Source organism: Poecilia mexicana, unplaced genomic scaffold (assembly GCF_051168715.1).
Source record: "Poecilia mexicana isolate PSO_F unplaced genomic scaffold, ASM5116871v1 scaffold_9, whole genome shotgun sequence".
Lineage (NCBI taxonomy): Eukaryota > Metazoa > Chordata > Actinopteri > Cyprinodontiformes > Poeciliidae > Poecilia > Poecilia mexicana.
In genome coordinates, this window is record NW_028263378.1 from 25,155,535 (window position 1) to 25,181,832 (window position 26,298).

General features: G+C 40.0%; 4 protein-coding genes across 7 annotated transcripts; 2 read left to right on the forward strand and 2 right to left on the reverse strand.

The window, feature by feature from the left end:
• Window positions 1–262: 262 nt before the first annotated feature.
• Window positions 263–3,198, reverse strand: ankrd39 (ankyrin repeat domain 39). Of its 2 annotated transcripts, XM_015003755.2 has the most exons (5): window positions 2,877–3,198; window positions 2,693–2,803; window positions 2,445–2,548; window positions 952–1,155; window positions 263–855 (listed from the first exon to the last, which is right to left on the reverse strand). In XM_015003755.2, exons 2-5 carry the CDS (start codon window positions 2,781–2,783, stop codon window positions 706–708), a joined length of 549 nt encoding a protein of 182 aa, XP_014859241.1. In that variant the 5' UTR covers window positions 2,784–2,803; window positions 2,877–3,198; the 3' UTR covers window positions 263–705. The 2 variants fall into 2 exon arrangements, with proteins under 2 accessions (XP_014859241.1, XP_014859240.1); XM_015003754.2 differs by having other exon boundaries at window positions 2,693–3,196.
• Window positions 3,199–4,044: 846 nt separating this feature from the next.
• Window positions 4,045–9,743, forward strand: kctd9a (potassium channel tetramerization domain containing 9a). 2 transcript variants are annotated; one of them, XM_015003748.2, is made up of 12 exons: window positions 4,050–4,254; window positions 4,490–4,611; window positions 4,702–4,745; window positions 4,821–4,917; window positions 5,597–5,655; window positions 5,735–5,863; window positions 5,955–6,022; window positions 6,097–6,192; window positions 6,274–6,423; window positions 6,535–6,640; window positions 6,734–6,867; window positions 8,248–9,743. In XM_015003748.2, the coding sequence occupies exons 1-12, from the start codon at window positions 4,207–4,209 to the stop codon at window positions 8,362–8,364; spliced, it is 1,170 nt and encodes a 389-aa protein (XP_014859234.2). In that variant the 5' UTR covers window positions 4,050–4,206; the 3' UTR covers window positions 8,365–9,743. The 2 variants fall into 2 exon arrangements, with proteins under 2 accessions (XP_087865172.1, XP_014859234.2); XM_088009046.1 differs by having other exon boundaries at window positions 4,045–4,254; window positions 6,274–6,640.
• A 79-nt stretch (window positions 9,744–9,822) lies between these two features.
• Window positions 9,823–11,547, forward strand: LOC106927877 (progonadoliberin-1). 2 transcript variants are annotated; one of them, XM_088009047.1, is made up of 3 exons: window positions 9,823–10,903; window positions 11,003–11,141; window positions 11,226–11,547. In XM_088009047.1, the coding sequence occupies exons 2-3, from the start codon at window positions 11,004–11,006 to the stop codon at window positions 11,364–11,366; spliced, it is 279 nt and encodes a 92-aa protein (XP_087865173.1). In that variant the 5' UTR covers window positions 9,823–10,903; window position 11,003; the 3' UTR covers window positions 11,367–11,547. The 2 variants fall into 2 exon arrangements, with proteins under 2 accessions (XP_087865173.1, XP_087865174.1); XM_088009048.1 differs by lacking the exon at window positions 9,823–10,903 and having other exon boundaries at window positions 10,928–11,141.
• Window positions 11,548–18,180: 6,633 nt separating this feature from the next.
• On the reverse strand, window positions 18,181–24,153 carry npy8br (neuropeptide Y receptor Y8b). Its single transcript, XM_015003744.2, has 3 exons — window positions 23,617–24,153; window positions 23,223–23,405; window positions 18,181–20,494 (listed from the first exon to the last, which is right to left on the reverse strand). Exon 3 carries the CDS (start codon window positions 20,345–20,347, stop codon window positions 19,244–19,246), a length of 1,104 nt encoding a protein of 367 aa, XP_014859230.1. The 5' UTR covers window positions 20,348–20,494; window positions 23,223–23,405; window positions 23,617–24,153; the 3' UTR covers window positions 18,181–19,243.
• Window positions 24,154–26,298: the final 2,145 nt, after the last annotated feature.

Consider the following 26,298-nt stretch of genomic DNA (forward strand, 5'->3'; position numbering starts at 1 on the left):
AGTGGTGTGAAGGAAAAACTGAGTAAGCTCGCTCTTGTTAGCTGCCATGAAATTTACACGCCAAGGCCAAACACTGTGATCTTCCATTAGACAATAGCTCCCCCTACTGTCTGAGATTAGAACCAACCACTCACATCCTGCACAGCCAAACCAATATAGAGCAGTCTGGACTGTAACTGTAATTATCAGAGCTGATAGAGTTTCACATGTTGGGCCTTTCATGTTTCTATTTTTCTTATTTTCCATGCTGGAATTACTGTCATTATTGTTGTTTTTTTTGCGTGCAGCACTTTGAACAAAGGCAGTTGCTCTTGAATGTGTCATGTAAATAAATTAGATTTGATCCACTTTTAACATACTAAAACTTTAACTTCCAGAGCGTTTTTGACCCTCTAGTTCAAGCAAACTTCACAGAATCGGAACCGAGCTTATCCAGAAAATTAACTCAATGACTGAATTCAAAACGAGGTTTTGAAATGTTTTCACGTTTTGTTGAAGTTTGAGAAATACAGACAATACAAAAAGCGGTGAGATAAAAGTTCAAAGACTGGAACAATGCCGGAGGTTAAAAATGTTATTCCACATTCACCGATTCTGCCAGAGTCCCCTGACTCAGTCTTCATCATGTACAGTTTTCATCTTGTGACGTGTGTGTGTGTGTGTGTGTGTGTGTGTGTGTGCGTGTGACATTAGCATCTCCGTCCGTTATGACCGGGGTGGTTTGAGGAGCTCCTGCAGATCTCCCTGCTGTGTCAGCTGGTAGGGCAGCTGGAGCTTCTTGTTCCCCTGGCTGCAGAGTGCAGGGCAACGCTCGAGAAGCAGCTGGCACACTTTAGCGTGGCCCTGTTCTGCAGCCTGCTCAAGCATCAAGCAGAGAAATAATCACAAACATTGATAAAACATCAAAAAGATGTTTCTGTGGAATGGTAGCTGCTGATAACCGCTGCGTACCTTGTGCAAAGGATTCACACCGTCGTCATCACAGAGGGTGGGATCTGCACCGCTTTGCAGAAGGAGCCGAACCACGTCCGGATGACCGCAGTATGCTGCTCGATGGAGCGGGGTGGCCCCGCCCGGGGTCCGAGGGGACGGACACGCACCGCTCTCGAGGAGGAACGCGCACACGGCAAGATGTCCGCTACGGCTCCCGTAGTGCTGAGGCAAAGCGCAGAAATTAGGATTTAATTGTGCATATTTGATCAGGCACAGTACACAGTTGAAATAAAAGAAGCCTGTAAAGCTTATACAGGTATTTAGTAATCAAGGGTTAAAGAAAACCTATTTAAAAACTGGATTAAGGCCATTATGTAAAATAAAACACACAAAAGAAAAAGACAAAACTAGAGATAACTTCACGTTTGGTTAATAATATGCCAAGTTTTAAGACAATTACTAAAATACATTAGAATTCACAATAGATCTCCAACATGTCATGCATCTCAGAGCTTTCTAAGAACATTCCTAAACAAAGGATGGGGCCTAAAATGGTTCCTTTTAGAAGTACTCTGTCAATTTCTTGAGAGAAAGACATAAAGTTACCAGTTACAACACAGGTTTCACACCTGATTCAAACTGGACATCCTGACCCAGGAAATTCAGGTTACGAAAAATATTTGACTTAAACATTTAGTGTTTTAATCTTCCTGAGGAATAAGGCAATATAATTAAAAATCCTATTTTCATATTATTGTCAGCTGAGGGGATATGTATTCACACTGCTGAGCTGGGTGGATAAAAACAGACTTCAGATCGTAGCATTGCTCTGTAATCTAAAGAGCTGCAGATGTCGACTGGGCCCCATCTCTAAATCAAACTAGAACAATGAATTCATGAGAGGTCTACATAATGTGATTACCTGTATCAAATTGCTTATGATCTAAAAATAATAATAATAATCATCCCCAGAGGTTATAATAGACACAACCTTCTTTAACAGCTTGTTTTTTTCAAGTCACTGGCTTTGATGCTGCGACCCCAACAGATGATGCCCATGAAAGTAGCAGATTCTGTAAAGTGGTTCTGCTGAAAACCAGCCCATAAAGGATGCAAGTTGTGCCTCTGAATAATATAAAAGTTGTTCCCAGATAACCTTCCCCAGTACTCCAGACAGAACTAAATGGCTCAAGTCTAGATTTGTTTGTCAAGACTACCACATATTAGGACTAACCAATTTTTACAAACATAACTAGAAGATGAGTAACATTACTGAGAGGCTGGACAAATATTGCAGAAATATGTTATTTTCTGAATGAAGAACTTTTAAATGTCGTTTTAAAAATAAGACCTGAACTACGACCCCACGTCCCAGAGGAGAGATAAGGAGGAAATTTAAACCAATCGATCACAATGGGCAAGAGACATAACCTAAACTAATACGGCCAGACAGAGACTTGAAGAAAGGAGGCAAAAGCAAAGAGAGGTAAACATCTTCCAAATGGACTCACCAGAGCTGTGTACCCAGCTGAATCTTTCATGTTCGGGTCAGTCCCCTTCTGAACAAGGAGCCTGACTCTCTGCAGGTCTCCATCCAGGGCAGCCGACCAGATACCTGCAGAAAGAAGTGGCACACAACACTGTACCCTGCTGGCAACCATTAACACAGGCCAGAGAATACACGCCAAAGATTGTTTTCTTTGGAAAACTATAACTGTCCAATAATCTAACACCACTGGTTTCACAAATGAATGCAAACCTCTTTCAAAATCCATTTCATCCAGAGTCTGGTGAACACTGGGGGAGGAGACGGGATGGGAGCAACATGAACAGTGGTGCTTGTCTGACATGGCTGTGACTGGAAGGACATCTGACAAACAGCTGAGTTTAAACCCCAATTTTGGAACCTCAGAAAGGCATAAAGATTATAAAAACAGACATACTTGTAGTCCAAAACTTTATGTCTTAGCGCATAACAACACATTCACCACTGACAGGAGAAGTTTTGTAATATTAAGACGTCACTTCCAAAAACAAGAGTATATACAGAAAACTGTACTAACAGCGTAACCTGCAACTGTTTTCAAAGAAACGAAATGTATGAGTTCAGGATGGCTAGATGCTAACGCTAAACTGAAGGGTGCGCTCCATTTGTAAGCCGGGGAGGGAACCGGTGCACTGGGTAGGCGTGTCTTGCACACACAATTCAAAACGGAGCATCAGTCTGTCAGTCCCTTTTGAGAGACTGACATGTATTTTTTGGACTGTTGGAGAGACTTAGAATACCCAGAAAGAACCCAGCATGAGAAGAGCGACCATGCAGACTCCATGCTGAAAGATGTCCGTAAATATCAGGAATTCAGGAATACATTTCTAGCATGATCCTGAAATGTAAAAATCACATCTTAAATGTATAAACAATTATATTGGAATAAATGTGTTTTAAAATGTAACAGATAATCTATCTATCTATCTATCTATCTATCTATCTATCTATCTATCTATCTATCTATCTATCTATCTATCTATCTATCTATCTATCTATCTATCTATCTATCTATCTATCTATCTATCTATCTATCTATCTATCTATCTATCTATCTATCTATCTATCCAATCAATTCTTAGCTCTAACTCCTTCAGCGCCAACTCGTCATCAATTCTTGATTAACCACCGGCTGACTGTTAAGGCATACGCCCTGTCTGACGCACACAACGTCCTTACGTATAGGGCCCTCGGCCAATAGCAGAGTGTCATATGAAAAGTATACTTCAGGTGCAGTCTACTTTTTTTGTATTGTCTAACTCTAGGTCTAGAAAAATAATACGCAGAGGAAAATAAATTAGCTCTTTGTAATAAAGTAACCAAATAGGCTTTAAAGTGAATACTAACATAATACTGTTATTTAAAAAACAGCCTATGTTAAACCTTCGTGCTGGTACTTTAACGACGTGTTTTAACGATTTAGCTTCAAATAAACAGCAGAGTTTTGTTATACTAACACTGTGTTCCCCAGACGTACAACTCAGATTATCTCGCAATTCCTTTACAAGTCTCTAAAGTGCCTTTACTACTAATGATGATTAATAGAAATACATCGAAGCAGATTTTTCCCGGAGTTTTTGAAGGCATCTTTTTTTCTCGCGTTATTGTCTGGTGTAGCTAGTTGTCCAGCTTTATCTAGATAACTGGTAGGTAGCTGGCTGAAAAAAGACAGCCCTGTTTGTTATTCGGACTTATATGAAGTCACTTAAGACCAAAGCGCGCAGAGAATGAGAAGAGTTACCCTGTTTGTTAACGGGACGTCTAAAAATGGCAAGGTGGGTAAAAAGTCAGACTGAGTCTGTGTGGGAGGCTGGGCCGCAGAATGACTGCTTTCTTCCCTCACCGAGCTTCAAGGTGTATCATAATGGGAAAACTGTCACTATTCGGTGATATTACGCAGTTATATAGAGTAAAAACCGATGTTAGCTGTAGGGACGCTTAATGTGACCCATTTTCTGGCGTTATAATAAAGCACACTTTTATTTTCGACTACAACTCTTTTCTTTACAGGTTGTAGCAGTTTACGGGACCTTGTCTGATCTACTGTCAGTAGCGAGCAATAAGCTGGGAATCAAAGCTTCCTGTTTATACAATGGGAAGGGTGGTCTCATAGATGACATTGCCCTAATACGGTAAACCCAGTCATTCCGCAGCAGTTGTCCCATGGTGGATTTATTCTCATATTGTGTCCTAAACGTGTTTATATGTGTGTCTGTCATCAGGGATGATGACGTACTGTATGTGTCAGAGGGAGACCCATTTATTGGTGAGCACAGACTCTTCCTGTATGTGCTGCCAGTCAGTGTGGACATGTGTAAAACATCTGTTTTGTCATTGGTAGACCCACAGAGTGAAGTCAGGGTTACATCTGATCAGCACGGAGCGCACACCGACTGGCTGACCCTGAACATCGGTGGTCGCCTCTTTACCACCACAAGGTGCCTGTGGTTTAATTCATCAATTAAATGAATGCACTACTTGATGTCACAATATGCAGGGCCTCTTAAAAGTATCTGTACAGTGAATTTGTTGAAAGAAAGTGGGGCTGAGACGATTAATCTTGATGAGTCGATTACTGAAATAGTCGTCAACCAATTTAGTAATCAATTAATACTTAGCTGGAGAACAGACTCCAAGAAAGGCCATTTGCTTAAAAAAGCAACATATTCAGATCAGCAATTAAGCTAAAACTGTACAAAATATGTATACATTTTGTACTTAATATGAAATTCTTATGAAATTCTTATGTCTGTGAATATGTGGCATATTTTTGTTGCATTTTACTAGGCAAAAAACAAATTGAATCATCTAATGTAATGTATAAAAATGCTAAATGAAAAACCTATAGACTGTGCCAATTTCTTATCCGACTAATCGTTTAATGTTAGAATAATTGTTTATTAAAATAAACTTAATCGCAGCCCTAAAAGAAGGCCATCAGAAGTCATGTTTGCAGTTTGTCTCAACATTGTAAATATGTAGAGAGGAGGGTGAAATCGTAATATTTTGCTACGAAAATAACAAAAGATTAATGGATATGAATATTTCTGTGAAGGGTTAGGGTTAAGGTATGCTAGTTTTGTTTTATTTTTTTAACCGTCTCTGACTTGTGTTCAGGAGTACTTTGGTCAGCAAAGAGCCGGAGAGCATGCTCGCTCACATGTTCCGTGAAAAAGGTACCGCTTCATTTCCCCACCAGAAAATGTAATTCTAATGCGAGTCTTTTTGTAACCAAGGGGTTATTATTCACTGCAGATGTGTGGGGAAACAAACGGGACAAGTATGGGGCATACCTAATCGACCGCAGCCCCGAATACTTTGAACCGATTCTGAACTATTTGAGACACGGTCAGCTCATTGTCAATGAAGGAATAAATATACGAGGTGAGCTTTTTCGATTTTCCTCCACCATTTAGTCATTTTGTTGCCTACGACGCGCAGTCCGGCGGCATGACGAGTCATTCATGTTTTCCAGGAGTCTTGGAGGAGGCTCGCTTCTTTGGAATTGAGCAACTGGCTGAACAGCTGGAAGTTGTACTCAAGGTATTGTGAATAACATAATCACTCCCCTTTGATTTTTTTCCCCCTCCAATTACCACTTTTTACCATTTAAACAGAACTCACAGCCACCCGAGGACCACTCTCCCATCTCCCGAAAGGAGTTTGTTCGTTTTCTCCTGGCGACCTCCACCAAGTCGGAGCTCCGCTGTCAGGTGACGCCAGCTGAAGAGGTTTCGTCTCTCGCTCGCTGTCCGAAAAGAACATTTAACCAACGTTGCTCTTGTTGTTTGCAGGGTCTTAACTTCAGTGGTGCTGATTTGTCCCGACTTGATCTGCGCTACATCAACTTCAAGATGGCTAACCTCAGCCGCTGCAATCTGACGCACGCTAATCTGTGCTGCTCCAATCTGGAGCGGGCCGACCTCTCTGGAGCCAACATGGATGTAAGTATATTTTTTCGTTTGTTTTTTTTCTTCCATAACTTTTTAAAGTTGATTTTGACAAAATACTGTATGTGCTTTTTACTTTTCTTTCTTTCTTTTTTTTTTTTAAAGGGCGCTAATCTGCAAGGAGTCAAGATGCTCTGCTGCAACGCCGAGGGAGCTTCTCTAAAAGGGTGCAACTTTGAAGACCCGTCTGGATTGAAGGCCAATCTTGAAGGCGAGCTCTCCGCAGATGTTCAACCAAAAGACTCGAATACATTCGTCCACGTCTGTCATCTCATTTCAACTCTTTTTTTGATTTCACGGCCAGGTGCCAATCTGAAAGGAGTCGACATGGAAGGAAGCCAGATGACCGGCGTCAACCTGCGTGTGGCCACCCTGAAAAACGCAAAGCTGAAGAACTGCAACCTGCGGGGGGCCACTTTAGCGGGAACGGATCTGGAGGTAGAGTAAAGGCTGTCGCAGGAGGATTATCTGTTAAGAGCAGCCACAGAAGCTGAGTCAGAGGGCAAGCTTTGAGATGACTTTTTTTTTTTTTTTTTTTTTTTAAAAAGGTCGAAATAAAATAATTAAAATGTAACTCATCTTCAGGCCACCTTTAACAGGCTACACACAGTATGGGGGGAAAAGAAAGCTTTATCATTGATAATGAAAAAACAACTGCAAGGTCACAACAAATCCAGACTTAAAAAAAAACATCATTGTGAGACAAAACAACTTTTAACATCTCTTATTGAGGAATTTAAAATGCATCCAAAATACAAGTTAAAATATTGAAATCCAGGAAAGCACTTTACAAATAATACAGTGAAACAATATTAAAGAAAATGTGAGTTTATGTGTGTTTAGGTTTGCTGAGTATTGAATACAAATCACAACAACGATAATGAAAGTTTCCTCCACAAACAACATTTCACACATAATCCATTCATCCAGTCCAAGTATAAACACATAGGCAAAAATTACAACATGTAGTATGAAATTGTGAAGGAAGCAGTTGATTTATCTGTCTGGTGTTATGACCGTGTTTGTCGCTATAGATTTTACAAGTAGAAACACAAGTTAAATATTTATAAGTCAGGATAACAGTATACAAGGTACAGAAACATCAGAATTTTTTGCCAGCTCAGATTTGCCTTCATCAAACCAGATGTGCGTCAAGAGATAATGTACTTAGAAGAAAATATTTGGAAATGTTTTTAAGATCAGCCTTAGTTTTACCTGTTAGCACAGACATTTTTTCATAAGAAACAAATGGGTTTCATGAGCAACAAATTATAGCAAACAACAGCAGCAGAAATAAAAGTGACCCCAGAATAGATCCCTGTGGGACCTCGCATCTTATAGTAACAAATGTGGCCTTGTCAATTGGTAATATAATTATAAAGTCATTTGTAAGTTCTTTCCAAAAAGTCAAGTAAAATACTGTGAATAACCATGTCAGAAGCTTGAGATCAATGTAGAAAAAAAATCCTAAAGCATCGTCATCACAACTTGATGCGTTCCTGATTTTATCAGCCGACACAAAAACTTTAGTTTCTACGATGTTTTATCTGTTTTGGGTTAATGCAAGTCAGGGAGAAACTTCTGAGAAGTAGGAAGAAATCTAAAATAACATCATTTTCTAGGCTTGATGTTATGGCTGAATAATGTTTGAATAGTGTTTTGATTGAGCTCCTGAATAGACTATAAGCAGTCATGTGAACTTGTTTCATAGCCTAAGAGGTTACAGAGAAGGAAGTAACACCTGTTAGATTGTGTCCTGATCTGCTCGGTGTTTTAACACCTCGCCTCTCCTTTGTGTTTCGCCCTTTCTCGATGCAGAACTGCGACTTGTCCGGCTGCGATCTGCAGGAAGCCAACCTGAGGGGCTCCAACGTGAAGGGGGCCATTTTTGAGGAGATGCTGACCCCTCTGCACATGTCGCAGAGCGTCAGATAACTCACTCGCGGAACCAAGCTCTCTCTCTCTCTCCACTCTCTCCACGTCATTTCTCTTCACTCTCCGTGTGTCATACCGCACATTCCTCCTCGTCGAATCTGGCTTTACCTGTCCTGCGCTGCGGGTAAACGGCATGCGCAGCTCCCTGGCGTTCCGACAATATTAGACTAGCTTTAAATACCTTGCACTATAAGAAGTTCCCAGGGTTGACGGCGTGTGTTTCCTCAACATCCTGCTGCTGCATTTATCACCAAAACTTAAGTAGTCTTCCTCGCGCGTCACGTCTGGACGCAGTCCAGTGATTCCGCTTGCTGTTACGTGTGTCATTATATTTATCTCGTTTCACTTAACGTGTTACTAGGAGTTTGAGTCAGATTACATGTGAGCAGAAAAAAAAAGCTGAGCTTCACTGAATGCTGCTGTAGCAACAACAGAAGGGGTTGCTACACTGATTTACTGTGTCCGTGCGCAAAGGATGTCTCCTTGAAATATTGAACTTTACGTTGCTGGATTATCAAGCCAAAGCCATACAGCGCAGCAGGTTTTAGTCTGAGAGGCTGAAACCACTGTTGGTGCGCCGCAAAACTATGCCACAGCTTGAATATGCAAAGCGTCGCGTAGAGCTGTAGCATTTCTCAATGTTGGTGTTTGTTTGTTTTAGTGCTCCGTGAATCTACCTCCTCTACCGTTCCTGTGTGTAAGCCTCCCACAGTTTTGCATGCTTGTGAGTGTCGCATGGCTTGTCGAATCGTCGACGCGTGTTCGGATTGTAGCGCTCCATATCCTCCGTTTAATCCTACCGCCTAATCACACTTTGAACCTGTTTTGCACATGTCCACGTTACCTTGTTACGCGGTGTAACCTTTTCGCCAAACGTCTCGGTGCTTTACCTTTGTATGATGATGACGTAAATGTAAAACAAAATCCAGTGCTTCCAAAGCTTCGCGCGGGAGGGCAGCTGGGATGTCGTGCTCTTTGTTTCGTGAGATTTCTCGCCTCGCTTCCAGGTGGTCCGGTGTCCGTTATTATGCATGTATGAAGACCCCCGCCTTCTCCTCCTTTGTTTGTTGGAAGACCGGCGGAGTTTCTCCGGCCGCAGCTCCGAGCTGCTCTGATGCAATACTACAAGCGTTCACACGGCCAGACCGTAGGTACCCCAGCCTCTCAGAATGAATAATGAAGGCAATCATGTTGTGTATTTATAACTTGAGAGGTCGAGTCAGTGGAAGAGCCGTGGTTATTTATTTTTAATACATCTCATCGAATGCAACGTAGGCCAGATTTGGGTGTTGGATTGTAGTTATCTCCTTTCATTGCACTCAGCCATGGGAATATTTCCATGAATGACTGTTATAAATAAACTGCTACAAAGAGGAAAATGTGCTTGTTTTCTGTTATTGGGTCATGTGGTTGTAGTCATTAACATGCATTCATAAGTAATTGAAAGAAGGATTTAGGAGCCCTTAATTCAATAAAAAAAACTTTATTAATCTCAAAAGGAAATGAAATGTTGCTGTAACTTATCCGAGAATTGTGGGTAGACTGAGAGCTGTGAGCAGGAAGGATCTCCTGTAGCAGTCTGTGTTACAGCGGCCCTGAATAAGCCTCTGGATTTGACTGAAGTATTCATACACTTTGAATTTAGTTTTTCACATTAGAACTACAAACTTTACTCATTTTTTTCCCTTCCAACTTCTACAAGTAAAACTAAAAAAGCTAACACATCCCTTATTCTGATGCCTCTAAATAAAGTCTAACACATCCAGACACACGATTAGCAAATATCAGTGCAAAGTTTGATTATTGTTGTGACATGAACTCATAAAACATTCTGAAAGATTTCTGCATTGCAGTACAAAGTATTCACACTCCCTCAAATCTTTCCCGTTCTGTCTTAGAGACCAGCACACAATTAGCATTTATCAGCAAAGAAGTAGCTAAGTTCGCATCTCTTATGGGAAAATCTGTTGGTAGGATGACTACTGAATGTGCACACCACAAATCTGGTCACTACGGACAAGTGTCCAAAAGAAAATGAATGGATTATCGTATTGCACAAGTCGTATAGGCAGGAACTGAGGTTGAGGAAGAAGGTCGAATTAACCTTGAAGACACAAATCCACAACACACTTCTCAGATATTTACTGTAGACAGTTTTATCAAGTTGAGATTTTTTTTATTTTTATTGATTTAATAAAAATTCAATAGAGTTTGGTGCTACAACACAACAAAATGAAAAATGGTTGAAGAAAATTTGCAAATCCTTGCACCAAGGAAAGGGCTTCCTGTTTGTGGAACACTTTGCGACTCGCTATTTTTATTGCAAAAAAAAAAAACAACTAAATAAATAAATGGAATGCGTTGTGCAATCTGCTGAACAGCTCTGTGGGGCGCCAGTGATGCCTGGTGTTGCTTAAGCCCACTTTACAGCCTCCCTGTAGTGAAGTGATGGCAGCAACAAAGCAGAAGAGCCTTATATAAAGCCCAGTGTGCAGCATTCAGGGCGTGTTGGAGGAGCTCCTCGACTTCTGGACAAAAGGTAACGTCCTTACAGCAGCGAGAGGAGTGACAAGTAGGGAAAAGTAAAAAGAAAAGATTGTGTAGAGTACAGAAGTTTTATTATTTCTCTGTGTGTCAGAATGGCTGTACGAACTCTGACTCTGTGGCTCCTCCTGGTGGGGACGGTGCTGTCGCTGGGCAACGGGCAGCACTGGTCATTTGGGCTGAGCCCAGGCGGGAAGAGGGAACTGGACGGCTTCCCAAACACGCTGGACAGCGTAAGCACCTGAGCGCTCATTCTAAACATTGACTTTTTAGTCATTTTTGTCAAATTCCTTCTTGTATTTTCTCTCCTGTACCAGATTTTTGAAGGTTTTGCTCACATGGCTGCTCCTCGCAACGTTCTGGGCTGTGCTGAGGAGTCACTGCCTGCCAAAATCTACAGAATGAAAGGACTTCTTGTGAGATGTGGACTCCTGTGTTCTTGTGTTTTTCACAATTAGGTCAAATCTGAGCTCTGTTGGTAATATTTTTCTCTTCTTTCAGGGGAGCATGTCTGAGAGGGAACACGGACACCAACCATTCGAAAAATGATGTCTGATGTGTTTTTATGAGTTTAATTCAAACGCCATTAGTTGAGTCATAACATGGCATCAGGTTCACAACTTATGAATAAAAGTTGCTCACTCTTTTTGCTTCACTCTGTTACTGTCTTGGGGATTTTGGTTTTTTGCAACAAAAAAAAGGAAGAACAAAAGATATTAGCAAAAAGCAAAACACTACTTTTTTTCTTTTCCTCTCTTTTACCGTTGCCTGAACTCTTTGAAGCTTCCCGATCCAGCCATCAGTATAATTTCAGTTCTTTGCTCTTTTGTCAAACACATCTTCTTGGGTATCTGAAATATACATTTTACAGTCTCCTACGTATGGAAACTTATGGCCCACCCTGTATTTACACTCCTTGAACATTTCCAAGATGTGACGACCACAAACTTGAACGTTTTTAACTAGAATTTTATTTGACTACTCAACACAAGACAACTTTATTGTAGCCGTGGCTGCATGTTTAGGTGAACCGCTTCCTCAAATCTTTTGCAACCTTTTGACAGGTTTTCTTCTAGTTTTGCCCTGTGTTTAGCTCCATACATATTCCCACCCTGTCACTGCTGAAGAGAAGCGTCAGGGGACACCATGTAGATGTTTCACCGTGTGGATGATGTGTTCAGGGTGATGTCCGGTGTTTGTTTTAAAGCATACACGTCACTGTTTGAAAATACATTCATAGCCCCCTACACGGCTACAACAACTAGCAACATTGTGTGATGCATGACTATCAAATGTCCAGTCGATAGATCGTTCCTCCTGAGCTGTAGATCTCTGCAGTTTCTCCAGGGTTACTGCCTGCTTCTCTGATTAACTCTCTTCTTGCTAAGCCTGTCAGTTTAGGTAGACAGGAATTTCTTGATAAACTCGTAGAGCTCTGTCAGATGTTTAGCATCTAGGATTTTGTTTTATGGCCTGACTTTGCTTTAAACCTTCCCATCTGCTGACCCATCTGCTGTGTTCCTTGGCCTTCACGAAGCTGCTTGATCCTCTAATGATGTACATCATTAATAAATCTCTCCCACACTGGGATAAAAGTACCCACATCTATACTTCAGTTAACAATTAGATAACTTCAGAAAGCTGGAATGACTTTTATTTAAGGGTATTAAAGTAAAGATGTCCAAATAGAAAATGATTTTGGAATTTTATGTGCAAATGATGCATTGATAATTTGTGTTGGATATATTCTAAGTTTACTACATGAGAAAACATCAGGAAATTCAAGGGATGTGAAAAGTTTTGCAAAATACTGTAATTAGTCCTGTTTGCTAAATTCGATTCTTTAAGGTCCTCCGTCCTCCTGGATCATTTAGAACAGTAGTACGTTTTTTTTTTGTTTTTTTTTTTTTAGTGCAATCTTTGCAAAATAAATAAAAAGATACCCGAAGTGTGTATGATGCAGTGCACAATGCACAGGAGGTCATCAAGAAGAACTGGGAACATTTGCGAAATGATCCTTTATTTTGAAATCCAAAGAAACAACTGGCTGTAATGCTGCATTTTCTACCACCAGAGGGCACTAGAAATAAACAGAAAACTTTTTATTGAATTGTATAATCAATTCAATTGTGACAACGGGCCTGTTTCATTCAGTATGCAGCAGAATTTTGTCGAATCGCTTTGATCTTTGTTACCTCTGCTCCAGATTTGAGACTGCATCATATTACGCCAGTGGCGTAATATTTTATTTTTTTCATGTATTTATTGTGTTTATTGCTAAGGATAAAATGGACCGAATGCCACTTTATTGGCACGCTGCATTCATGTACTATCCCCTGCAGAATACTAAGCTGCTTTATTAAGACTGGATAATCAACACTATTATCCGAGGCAGGCGACATGTGTGTTTGCCAACAGGGTATGAAATTTAAACAAACCGAGCCAGAGATCGAAGTTTATTCATCATGGCGCTTTCACTGTGGAATAACAGCCTGTAATATCCTGCTGACAAGCAAATGGGCAGAGCAAAGCCTTATCTTCAACGCAAAGTGTGTTTTTTTTTTTTTTTTTTCAAAATTAGTTCAATCCATCTGTCACTCGGGCATTACTTAGCAAACACACGGAAACAAAAATAATAAAAAAATGTTTCAGTTGGTCTCATATTGCAGATGAGACCAAACCAACTTTCACTTAACACAGACTCAACACCAAATTAATGTGCATGGTTATGCTTTATTAGCGTTCAGCATGTGAGAAACAGCAGCAGAATGTAAATGATTTACATAAGATCAATACCATCATGGACAATGGGTCTGTGCCAATCCACTTTTCTGTTTTTAATCAGAGGCATACAGCAATCGTCGCCCTGCGGTTAATCTGAAATATTAAATCGTTCAAAGGAAAGTAATGTGTAACGATCAGGGCTGAGGACACACACACACACACACACACACACACGCATACACACTGCTGAGCACAGGCTCCCACTGCTGCAAAGTCCAATAATTACTTCTAATTTGTCTCACTCAGACCAGTCAGACGCATTTAACTAATCAGAGAAAACACTGACCAGAGTTTCAGTACATAGACATGCTTGTTTCTTTTCAACATGGCAGGCTTTCACACTAATAAAATAAGCTGTTAAAAATGAACCGTTAAAATCAGTGGAGCAATTTACACGGTTTCACACCGACAGTATTTTGATCAAATTACAACCAGTTTTAAAATGTAATTAGTGCTATGACCATCTTCTTCGTATTAAATTAAAAACAGAGACAAAACAAAAGACCATGAGACTTTGATTATGGGATAAAACATTACTGAAATATAAGCTGAGTTTTTATATCTAACTAGGTTGAATGTTGCCTTTTCCCAGACAACCAGAGCTAAAACCTGATTCAAGGTTAAGAAGCTAAGTTAGCTACAGAGTTGACTTTAGCAAACGTGTTCAATAACAAGCTAACCCTGGATAGAAACTCTTAATTTTTGCTCCAAATCAGAAACTTAGTCAATTACTAATCTTAGGTCGGTTAGATTCCTAATACAACCCACACATGCGGAACAACATTTCTGCCAAAAAATATAATGTAAAAGCCTAGCAGGAAGTCATATCTATGATTTTTAGTCATAATTAAAATAGTGAAATAGTTAGTTACTGTTATCTTTTGAACACAACGTAGAACAAATGAGATCAAATGTTTCACAGAAGCAACACAATCAGTTATCTGTAATAAAAATGTTTAGTGTAGGATTTTGCGAGAATTTAACCATCATTAACATTTACAGACATTTACAATAAAATTAATTTGATTAAAATTTTAACATTTTATTTGCAAATGAAAGAAAAAAATTTACATATACCAGCTTAGTAACAAGTTTGACTTCAGCAATAGCACTGTCGCTACACTAGCTAAAGCTGGATAGAAACTTAAACTCTTCCTCCAACACAGAACCTTTGCTAACCAAAAGACCTATGGCAGGTCTTAAACTTTACAATGTTTAAACATTAAATGTACAAATTAATATGCTTTAAAGAAATTCTTAGGTCAACAAAGTCTCCAAACTTCCAAAGACAGTTTTACGTTAGCAAACCAGCAAAAGATTCATGCGTTAATGATTATTCTTTCTTTTCTTTTCCCATGCATTATGACAGCTCTTAATTTGTGATAAATTGTTATATTTACTCATAATGTAGCACATGTAAACGTATCAACTTTACCATTCTCTGCAGAACACGGCGAATAAGAATAATGGCTGACTGAGCCAACAGCTCCACTTAAATTCTGATCAAAATATTAGGATTTGCTTTGCAAAAAAGCAAGAAATGTTTGCATGTTTAAATATTTATAGCTGATATAGAAAATATGCCCAAAGATTTTATGATGTACATTTGTGCAAACGAATCTGCATTGTCTGATATTACAAAAAACAAAAAACAAGAATTTATTTTTCTCCGGATTTGTAGATTTTGGGATTGTATTGCCCCAGGCCTGGTTGTTGTAGTGTCATTCAGATATGACACTTAAAGTAATAAAACAATAAAAGCAACACACTGAAGTGAACTGTCTGTGTCTAATCTTCAGAAAAGGGGAAGCACCTGACATGAGGCGGGACTGCTGTTCAAGAGAGAGATTTTATTAACTTGTTTAAATGACTCATAAATAAGCAAAGATAAATAAATAAACAAACAAAAATTAAAATCCTGAATGTTTTTGCTTGCTAGAATCAAAAATGATTACTTTGGGGTCAGATGTTCACACAATTTTTCAAATTTAACGTCCCTGTGCTAATAATAAAAAAAGAACATGAAAAATACTTTCATTTTTTTTTTATTAGAAAAGCAGGCAAATTAAAATGCTTAAAACAACAGCTTGCACACATCTCCAGCCAACTAGTTCATGTTGTTCCTGCGATCTGGTGAGATTGCTTATATGAGAATATCTCACTAAATTAAAAGGGAGCCAAGATGCTAATCTTTCTGGAACTGCTCCACCGACAAGGAGAGTCTGGCCCGGTGGACTCGTTAGGGGCCTGTCTCCAGCTGAGTTTCATTTCACAGCGCAGTAAAATGCTTCGGGGCTGGTTACAGTGGTGAAGAAAAAAAGAAAAGCACAAGACGACAAAACTCAAGCTCCACTCATTGACGAGTGCCACTGAAGCATGACGGCACCTCCGGTATCTTGAGTGCTTTGTTCGTCACTAAACCAGAACAGAGACAGGTGAGAGGGGCTAACAGAGGAGGCTGGAGTCCGACTGCAGAAGGTCAGTCCAGGCCAAGGCAGCGGAAGCGTACGCTTAATTGTGCTGACAAGGACCGATGAGAGCTCTCCTACAGGCTGAACTGCCTTTGGAAAACAACCTGCGGTTGTGCCTTTTATTACACGCACTCCACAAATCATAAAAACGAAGCCCTGTGTGGTAAGCAAAAACATTTCCCATTTTGTTCCGTCTCAGTTGTTTTTCTCTGCTGTGGCGCCAATCTCACATGAACCAAAAAATACGGTTCACGTGAGACTTCCTCGTGCCAATTTTTATCATCATTTCCAATGAATCTCCTTTACATCTCAATTCTAAACATCTATAGCACTGAAAGGGACGATTGGTGTTTCCAACTCTACATGCGTGTCTGAAAGGTTCGTCACCACAGATGTTCCCCTGAATAATGCAAACTCAAACAGCACACTTAGCTTGACCTCAGACATGGCTTGAAATATTCATTTTGTGAAAAGACGATTTATATCTTTTGCACACATGGGTCTGCATTAGGCTGTAATATTGATCAGATGCTAACAGGATAGCAGATAAATGCACTAGCTTCATGTTCTCCTTCAGTTAATCAGTAATGATTCAAACCTTGCACCACATGCATGTGTTTTTCCTTTGTTTATGTAAGACTAAATCCTGCTATCAAACTTTAATTTGATCAAAAACAGCTGCATCCTCTTTATTCAGGTGACAAACTTTAGTGGTTTGTCTGAGTCGTGTGTCTCGATGGTAAAACTCCTAACAGCATTTATAGGATATAAAATGATGACGTTTATGCAGCATTCAAAAGTTCAAATTCCTCTTTTTAACTTTTCAATCAGCACCTTAAAATAACATGTTAACCACACTTTTTAATTTCCTATTTTATAGAAATAATTGGCTTTCGTACAAATTTACGAACCTCAATGTTAGCTATACAAATGGATCAGCTGTTGAAAGTGTTTAATAAAATATATAAATCTATTGAAAACATTCAATTTCCTGTTATAGACCAACATAAAGTAGACCACAATTGTGGCAGGAAAAGGAGACATTGTTTTTATTTTTTTTAAAAGACTTATAAGTAGAGATCTGAACTTGTGCCAAGCATTTGCATTCACCGCCTTTACTTTGACAGAGCCTATAAAACCCAATTTAGAAGAGACATTTTTACATTAGGAAACACAACTGCTAGCATAAATCTGGCTGTTTTGCGAAGCCCTCGGACGTTAGTTGGAGAACATTTGTGAACAAACAGCATCATGAAGATCATGAAGGAACACAGCAGACAGATCAGGGACAAGGTTGTGAAAAAGTTTATGGTCGGGCCGGGTGATAAAACAATATTTCAAAGTTTGGACTGAGCTTTACTCCATCATCCAAAAATGAAAAGAGTATGACGCAACGGCAACCCTCCCAAAAGATGGCTGAAAATGAGGCCACGTAAAGTCGCATGGTGACACAAGGCTTGTAGAAAATACAGCAAACGTGGCAGAATGTGTGCTGGTCAGATGAATCAAAACTGTATGTATTTCTTTGACTATATGCAAAATACTATGTGGCAAAAAACTAAAACTGCACATCATTCCCACAGGAAAACATAATGGTGGCTGGGAAAGGAAGGGACAGGGAAGTTGATCAGGGTTGACGGGAATTAAAAAGGGAATTAAACACCGGACAGACCTGAAAGGAAACCTGTTAAAGCTTGAAAAACATTTGAAGCTGGGCTACAGGGCTACCTACCACAACCTTAAACATAGATGCAATATTATGGCCAAGATTTAAACATGTTTATGTGTTAGAATGGCCCAATCAAAGACTTCATGTATGCTGTTTCTCATTTCACAATAATGCACTATATTGTCTTGGTCTAACATGTAACATGTTTGGGAAGAAAAAAAAGCCGCTACAAACACTTTTTGTACATTTAAAACCATAATTTAGATTTTAGGCCCAGATATTTTTAAAATAACTTTTAAGTTTCAAGTATGGGTGCAATAATTGGAAATGTCAGGTTAAAACATGATGTAATGAAGTTTATTGTTTCAATGTAACATAGCTCTAACCCAAATATTACAACACAGGCTTAATCATTAAAGATAACCTATACGATTTAATGCGATTAAAAATGCACAAAGTGTCTAACAGCAGGTCCACCAAGAGATATTGGTGGACCTGCTGAGATACTAGGCTACAAAGTGCTCTTTACTTTAGACCACACCATAAACTATAACTCTGTCATGTGATATATATATAGCAGAAGAGACCTGCTCTGACGAACTCCTTTACTGTCACTTTTATTTTGTTTTATTGCAGCTGATATATGATTGCTGTACGGCACACTTTATGGCACACACTATCCCACACATATATACAGACCGGAGTCCAGAGCCCGGCTGACATCACGAGATGTATGCTGCTCCGGCCGAGGTTATCTGAGAGCCACTGTTACAGCACTGGTGGTGATTTTAGATGACAAAAGCATTAAGATGGTGCAAGTAAATCGACTGAATGAGCGCCTAAAGCCACATCTAAAGCTTTAATATTGTCTCCTTCAGCTGCGTGATAAGTTTCTCGGTTGATAATCATTAGCACGTCACAGTTCACAATCCGCTTAATTTTTTCATCAACGCTATTAACATAAAGCAGCTGAACTGAAGGGAACATTTGCTTTGTTTTCTCCAGCACTCATTGGTTGTTGAGCACATTTACAGCAGGATAAAGACAGGAAGAAGTCCTCTGAAAACTGCAGACTTCAGAATAGATGTTAGAACGTTACAGAAAAGACATGTTCAGGAGTTTAAAGGCCGTCTATTCACTCGTAGGTCCTTACAGTACATGTTGTCCAGCAGTAGTTCAACCTTTGAACCGTTTGTTATCTACTTCCTCTTCAGTGGGAACCCTCTTTAAATCAAGACAGCTGTGTCAGGCCAATGACATGTCAACACTTTGCTTTTCACTGTTGCTTCATAGATTTTCACTTTGCAAATGGTGAACTTTCTTCAAAATCAGCAGAGAGAAACCCCAAAAAAGTCCAAGCGATCTAGAAGTCTTCTTCTACTAGATCTTTTCCATTTCCTTGGGGAAAGTTTTATGAGTTTATAGTGATTGATCCATTGCTGAAGACTGACCCTTTGGTGACCTCTGTGCTAACAGTAGACAGTGGGACGATTTCGTACCTATCCACTGGCGCCCAGCAGCGACAGCGCAATACAGTGGACTTAAGCTGCTTCTGGAAGTTGCTGTTGAGAAACCCATAGATGATCGGGTTGACGCAAGTGGAGACCATCGCTGCGAGGTGGCAGAAAGAAAAGATGACGTCATGGCCGCAAGACGGGATGGCCTCGTGGTTCCAGTCAAACACCGTGTTGAAGATGTTGAGCGGGAGCCAAGAGAGGGCGAAGGCCACCACGATGGATATCAGCATGGCGTTGATCCTTGTGGAGCCCTTGTTCTTCTTCTGAGTCGCATTCCTGCCGCGCTCCACCATGTCCTTCCTCCTCCTCAGGCGCAGGTAGACGTGCAGGTAGCAGACCAAGATGAGGGTGAGAGGAAGCAGGTACTGGAAGACAAGCAGGGAGGTGGTGTACGCGCGGCGTTTTGGAATAGACGGCCACAGCTCCATGCAAATGAGGTGGTCGCTGACAGGAATGGGGAGGCTCAGGTTCTGGAAAGGCAAGGTAAGTACACTGTACTTTAGGAAAGGCACGGATATTAGGCAGGCCACGATCCAGGTGACGGCCACTGCCACGTGGGACTGGCTCACCAGTGGTTTCCATCCAGTCGGGTGGACGATGAGCTGGTAGCGCTCCATGGCAATGAGGACGAGGGAGAAGATGGAGACAGTAACTGAAATGCACTGGATGAAGGGAGTGAGCTTGCACAGTGTATCGCCGAGGATCCACTGGTCCATCAGTGTGTAGATGATGGTGACTGGGAGGCATATGATGCACATAAGAATATCAGAACAAGATAGGTTGACAATGAAGATGTTGGTAACGTTTTGCATCTCCTTGTGCCGCATGATGACAAAAACCAAGCAGGAGTTTCCGATGAGGCCCACCGCCATCACTATGCTGTAAGCGATGATGAGGAAAGTGGTCCCGCTCACTGAGAGCGAGCAGTCCTCCGTGGACTCCCATGGTATCTCTCTCCACAAGGCCTGGTTGTGATTGGTGTTGTGCTGCAGCTCCATGATGTTTCTTGGCTCCCGTCAAAAAAGAGAAGACTAGATGAATTCACTTTGTCACACCTGCTGTTATTATGTCATGAATTTTATTTTCACATTTCAGTGTTTTGTGATCCATAGTTCCGGGTTCATGTTTGTCTTCTTTTTTGTGGCCTAAAGAAAGAAAAAAAAAGTTGATTTGAAACAAATTACATTTGAAAGGGAGTCAGTTTAGATCTAAGCAGTGAAATTAATGAAATCAATTGCTTTTTTGGGGGCCGAAACATACCCTGAAAACTCACCAAACTCTGCATAAAATTCACCCTCTATGCAAATTATTGTATTTCAATGGAATCAAAGTGGGCGGGGCCAAATGGTTCAATGTTGTCCTGCTTAATCTAGACATTTGAAATATTAGTGCACAGATAAGATAAGCAAAACGTCTCCTGGAACCGTTTCCTACAACCAATATGAAGTCGGCCATTTTAGTTTGAAAGGTCCTTCTTAAGGGTTTTGGTGATTTTACACTCGTCAAACTTTGACAAACTCTTTCTAGGGATTTTGAGGCATTGGCTTCAAATTTGGTCAAATACAAGCATTTTGAGAGAGGGTCTCAAATATTAGTGAATTTTAACTATTCACATGCAGCTGTGCTCCATAATTCCATAAATACACAGAGTTCACTGTAATAGTTTATTAGACCTGAACAGTAATTGGAGAACCTAAAATTGCAATGATTGTCTTAATTGTGATTAACACTTTTCTCACTTTGCCTTTTCTCCTTACATCATCAAGTTCTCACTACAATTCTTGAGCGTTAGCATCTTGGTCACTAAAGCTGCTGTGGACACAGTAACAAGGAAAGTCAGCACTACTGGCCAAACACATTACCAACAAACTGTTATTAGATCAAAACCTGATCTATTACGTAGAACCAATATTGCCAATATTTTTGAGTCGAGATTCAAGATATTGTATTTTTAATACAACTTAAAATAAAAATAAAAAATTACAAGATTTTCTCTATTTATGCATCAAAACACACATTCCTAACCTTTATCTGAATTTTACAAAATGTCAAAAAAGTCCATTAAAGAACATAATGTTGACAGGTTTTTATGGACTGGAAATTGTGAGTTCTTAATTTTGATGCAGTTATTGAATAGAGTTGGAAAAAAATCAGATTTTTCAGCAACTGACTTGCTAGTCACCATTCAGCAAAATAAAGGAAAATCAGTCCTTTTAGCCAATGCATTGGTACATCTCTAGGTACGACAATTATTTTACTGTACATGCAGTAGTGTGGGTAAAATAGACAGCATTCAGTGCAATAAACACTTAAAAACTGCCTCTAAATGTAACAGGTGTTTCTTCTGAAGTTTTGCCAGCAAATCAAAACACACATAAATTTACTGCATGTTGTAGTAACAATTGATGAATACATAACTTTGTAATAACTGTATTGATCAATGTGATTTAATATTTTGGCACCAGGAGGATTTTTTTAAGCAATGAGCTGGTGTGATTCATTTTGTCTAGATACCAAGATATCCTGATATTTCTACTCAAGGTTACCAAAGAGTGACTATTTCATACTGACTCAGCTGCTACTACGCATTTCAGGGACAAATTTCATTTTGTGCACATCGGCAGTGGATTCATTATTAGAATAATGGGAACTTTGTGATGGACATTAACAATGTATGTATGCAGATATGAGACTGTGAGGGGAAACACAGATTTTCTCTCTCCTCTTGAGTGCAGACTGTAAGAATAACTGATGTACTCATGGAAGATTATCAAGAAAGAAAAACAAAACAAACAAAAAAAAATAGATTTTGCGCCAGTGCTATAATAGCTCGCTGATTTCGATTTCCATCACAATAAAGGGGATAATCATTGCACTTTCATTGGCAATCATTTCCTATTGCTGTGTTCTTTCCTTTTGACGGCGAGAATCTATTTTCTATCGCCCCCATAAAGAACAATGTTCCCAGTGACAGCAGCACACATGGTCTTTACAGGCACCCACTGTATAAATTAATGTAGTGGAACACATCGCAGAAATACAGTCCGGTTTCATTAAACCAGGACTAAGAGCATCTGATTATTGTGCACAGATATCTTTATTTGTGTGCACATTTCTAAGAGTGGATGCACAGCCCTAAAATCATTACTGATTAGCTGATATGATCTGCCCATGGCTCCATTCCCCCAGAATATTAGTTTTGCAACACAGCTATGTAAACAGAATTATATCTGCGGGATTTATCATATTTAACAGATGACTCCTTAACAATGATAAATGTTGACAGGTGGGACATTAATGGCTTGTGGCCATCTCTGTTATGAGCTGTAATGACCTATTAGGATGTGCTGTTTCATTTGTGGTGATTAGCCTGAGTGTTCCTCATCAAAGGAGCACAAGCACAAAACAAGTTCAAGTACAATTTAAAATCCTTTCCTCAAGAAGCCCAAAAACAATTTAAAAAAAATAAAATAAAATCTGGAGCTTAACCCAGCCAGATTTCTGCTTGCTTGTGCGGCTGGTACTTGGACAGCGCAGCCTTGATGCTGATTATTTATAGCAGAATTTGTTCATTTAAAGTGATGCAGTGCTGTGTGTTGTGTCTGCTGCCAGATAAAAACAAGGAAATTTACAAAAGCAATCACTGTGAAGCTTAAAAGAGATTGCACCATTAACGACACAAGTGATTTGCAATTTTAATAAAGGAATTAAACCTGATAGTGGAAAAAAAACATTAATACATAGATGCATTTAGTTTGATGTATTTTTAAAATATTTTTAAGAATATACCAAGAAATGGAATAAATAAATAAAATCACCTCAGAAATACATGAAAAGATGAAGAGAGAGGAAAGTGTTGCATGTGTGACCTACCCGCTGTCCTGGATCCGCGGTCCGTCTGCAACAGTGTGGAGTCTGCTCGCTCCGAGGCGGACCTTTTAAAGCTCCGAGGGCAGGTAGGGGACACTCCTGAGTCGGGGAGGAGACGCAACACTATTTCCACTTAGGGACCTGATGAATGGTCACTGAATGGGAGCCACTTGCACTTTTAGCGAGCTTTGTGTTGAACAATGTGACCAGAAGGGAAAACAAAGAAAAGAACAACTCCCATAATTAAATGTACTTATAGGTAAATATGTATGCACCCGGGAAAAAAAGGAGTCCTAAAGCTTTGCGGCGATATATTAGAAACAGATTAAAAGCGCTTCTAAACCAGTATTAAAATGCTCAGTTATCATATTCGTAAACGAAATAATGCCATTCTTACCGCAGTCTTGTTGTCCTGTGGGACTCTGCTGTGCTCCAGGTGAGCTGTGTCGGTGGAGCAGAAGGTGTACGTCCTGCCAGGATCCCGGACAGGAGCTGAGGTTTCTCTTAAAGCGCCCTCATCGTGCCTCAGACTCTGGCGGGGATGTAGCTGACTGACTGGGAACATCTTACATAATAACTTCTGCGAGGCTCGCAAGCGCGCGCCAACGCGCGAACACCCGGGTCGCAGCAGCAGTCTCCCCAGCTTGCGCGCGCGCGCGCGTACACACACCACACGGGGCCAATGAGGAAATTGAGTTGTGTGAAAATTGCAGGCTGAGCATGGTGGGCTTCACCCACCTGAAGCTCGGAAAGGCATTAGTGGTGACATTAGAGAAAAGGGACCGAGGTCAACGATGAACCCGAGTGGGAAGGCTCTAATCTACAGCTAATGTAATATTTATATAGGACTTTAGAGTGCAAGCTGTGAAAGCTACCTCCAGTACCTTCCAGACATTTTAAATGCCCACCCACATACATTTTAAAATACCTTATTGATCCTAATCAATATATGAATAAATATATACACACAAGGTCTGTATATTTCTCTATAAAGTCATTAAGCAACCCTTCACTGCAGCACATGACGCTTTTCTAACTATATATTTCTAACTATATACCAATCTATCCATTGTGCATGATGTTTGATGAAGAAAGCTCCAGCTGGATAGTGGACTCAGTGTAAATAGTACACTATTATGTCTATAAAGAATGGAGTCATAATAATAAACTTGACGGCAGCAGCTATTAAATGTCAGATTTATTATTTTAAAGCATCCTAATTCTACAAACGCTAAAAAAACACCTATGAAATACATGAAAAGCTGGACAGAGAGGACAGTGTTGCGTGTGAAATTTGCAACACTTTGCAAATTTGATACAAATAAATTTCAGTGTTTGTATCAAACACTACAAAAGCAGCGTTTGATACATTTTAAGTTTCGCGTTGACATTTGATCGTCACTTATTGAGTTATTTTATCTGTAAGCAAAACATATTAACGTCTCTTTGGCACATGAGCCTTGCATGACCCTGATCCCTGTAGCCCCTCCCTTTGGATGTCGGACCCTATGGGTTGGAAGTTACATGACATTAGATTTGTTTTTGGTATGTAGTTAGCACATACCAATGAGTGTGGTAATATTTAATGAGTGTTTTAAATGAGTATGTGCATGATTTTTGTCAATACAATTAGATGTGACAAATTTGTTTCTATCTTTGGCTGCATGGAAGATCAGTTTTCATCAGTGGTGCATTCAGTAAGAGGATTGTTGGTCTATATTTTGTAGTGTTTGCATGCTCTCCCTGATCTTTCATGGGTTTTCTGTACAACTTTGAACACCAGGATCCATTGACATGTGTATTTTAGATGTTTCTGAGACATGCAGGACAGATGCCAGTGTCTAAGAGCCAAAAACAATTCTGCCTACTTCTCATTCCTTACTTCTGATCCCTGCTAATGTTGATTCTTAGCACCCAGCAGGAGTACGCACAAACCAGATCTAGCCGGGTGTGTTTGAGTGATCTTTTCATACTTCATTACTCAGATGTGGGTCTTTTTTTTTCTTAATTACTGAACAGCTATTAGTGAAATGAATCACAAACTTAGTTATGCGATGCTCAGAACTACACCACACACTTCCTCACTCCCATAATACCTAAAAACACATTTGAAATACACTAAGTTGAATAAATATTCAGATTCCTTTGTATTTTTTGGTCACCAGCAGAGGCACTTTGTAAGAAGTTGCTAATCAAGAGTGTGTTCCCAGTTCAGGATAACCCACTGAAGTTCTGTCCTTTAAAGTAGTAACAATTTAGAGCCGTTTCTATTACAGGCAGAGTGAGCACCATTGGTTAAATATGTATCAGAATTTTATACATACAGTACATTACAGAATGAACTGTAGTTTGTCAAAGAATTTCAGAGGCTTTCCTTCCTTCCATTGTTTTTCTTTAATGCCTAAAATGGCTACCTAGTGTCACGATTTTTATCACTTGCTTCATCTTCCACAATATTGTAATATTTGCAAAGATTATTTCCACGCAGACTCCATCGAACATGCTGCACTTGAGGAAATAAAACAAACAACATGCAGCGCTGTCTGCATCTCTACCATCATTTTCCCATAAAGACCAAATGAAACATCTTCGCAATGCAAGTCCCCTGTTCACATCCCTCTGCCACTAACACCTTGTACTATTTTAAAGCCCATTTCTTGCACCTCCTGTGAATGTGCGACAGATTGTTAACTGCTTCTTCACACTGTCCCCACACACTCCTGTTTTAAGTGGAGGCTGTTGGAGGGAACAGTAATAGCCGTTTGTCTGAGAGGCAGAGCGGCGAAATGACTTGCCACCAACAACAACAGCTCCGTGGGTGTTTGCTCGAAGAAGAGGCACGGGCATCGAGTCGCTCGAGACGACGCTTCTGCGAGTTTTTAGATTGAGGCAGGGATGCAAATACAGGACGGGTGGAAATTATTGGATGGGTTGGAGTTTAATGAAAAACCGTCGGACATGCCGGGACGCAGCTGTGCGTCTTCCCTGGTGCAATCAATGCTACTGTCACTCACTTTGTGATTTTTCTGTGAAAGGCCGTTGTTTTGGCTACGGAAAGAATGGGTGAAGCAATTCCTTT

Bases quoted from the DNA above. Each gene is read 5' to 3' on its own strand.
- kctd9a (XM_088009046.1), top strand. From the start codon at position 4,207: ATGAGAAGAGTTACCCTGTTTGTTAACGGGACGTCTAAAAATGGCAAG. The intron at 6,193-6,273 runs GTGACGCCAGCT...TGTTGTTTGCAG, and splicing joins AGTCGGAGCTCCGCTGTCAG to GGTCTTAACTTCAGTGGTGC. The intron at 6,641-6,733 runs GCGAGCTCTCCG...TTTCACGGCCAG, and splicing joins ATTGAAGGCCAATCTTGAAG to GTGCCAATCTGAAAGGAGTC.
- LOC106927877 (XM_088009047.1), top strand. From the start codon at position 11,004: ATGGCTGTACGAACTCTGACTCTGTGGCTCCTCCTGGTGGGGACGGTG. The intron at 11,142-11,225 runs GTAAGCACCTGA...CTCCTGTACCAG, and splicing joins TCCCAAACACGCTGGACAGC to ATTTTTGAAGGTTTTGCTCA.
- npy8br (XM_015003744.2), bottom strand. From the start codon at position 20,347: ATGGAGCTGCAGCACAACACCAATCACAACCAGGCCTTGTGGAGAGAG.
- ankrd39 (XM_015003755.2), bottom strand. From the start codon at position 2,783: ATGTCAGACAAGCACCACTGTTCATGTTGCTCCCATCCCGTCTCCTCC. The intron at 1,156-2,444 runs GTGAGTCCATTT...GCTTTGCCTCAG, and splicing joins CAGCTGGGTACACAGCTCTG to CACTACGGGAGCCGTAGCGG. The intron at 856-951 runs GTACGCAGCGGT...ATGCTTGAGCAG, and splicing joins GTGTGAATCCTTTGCACAAG to GCTGCAGAACAGGGCCACGC.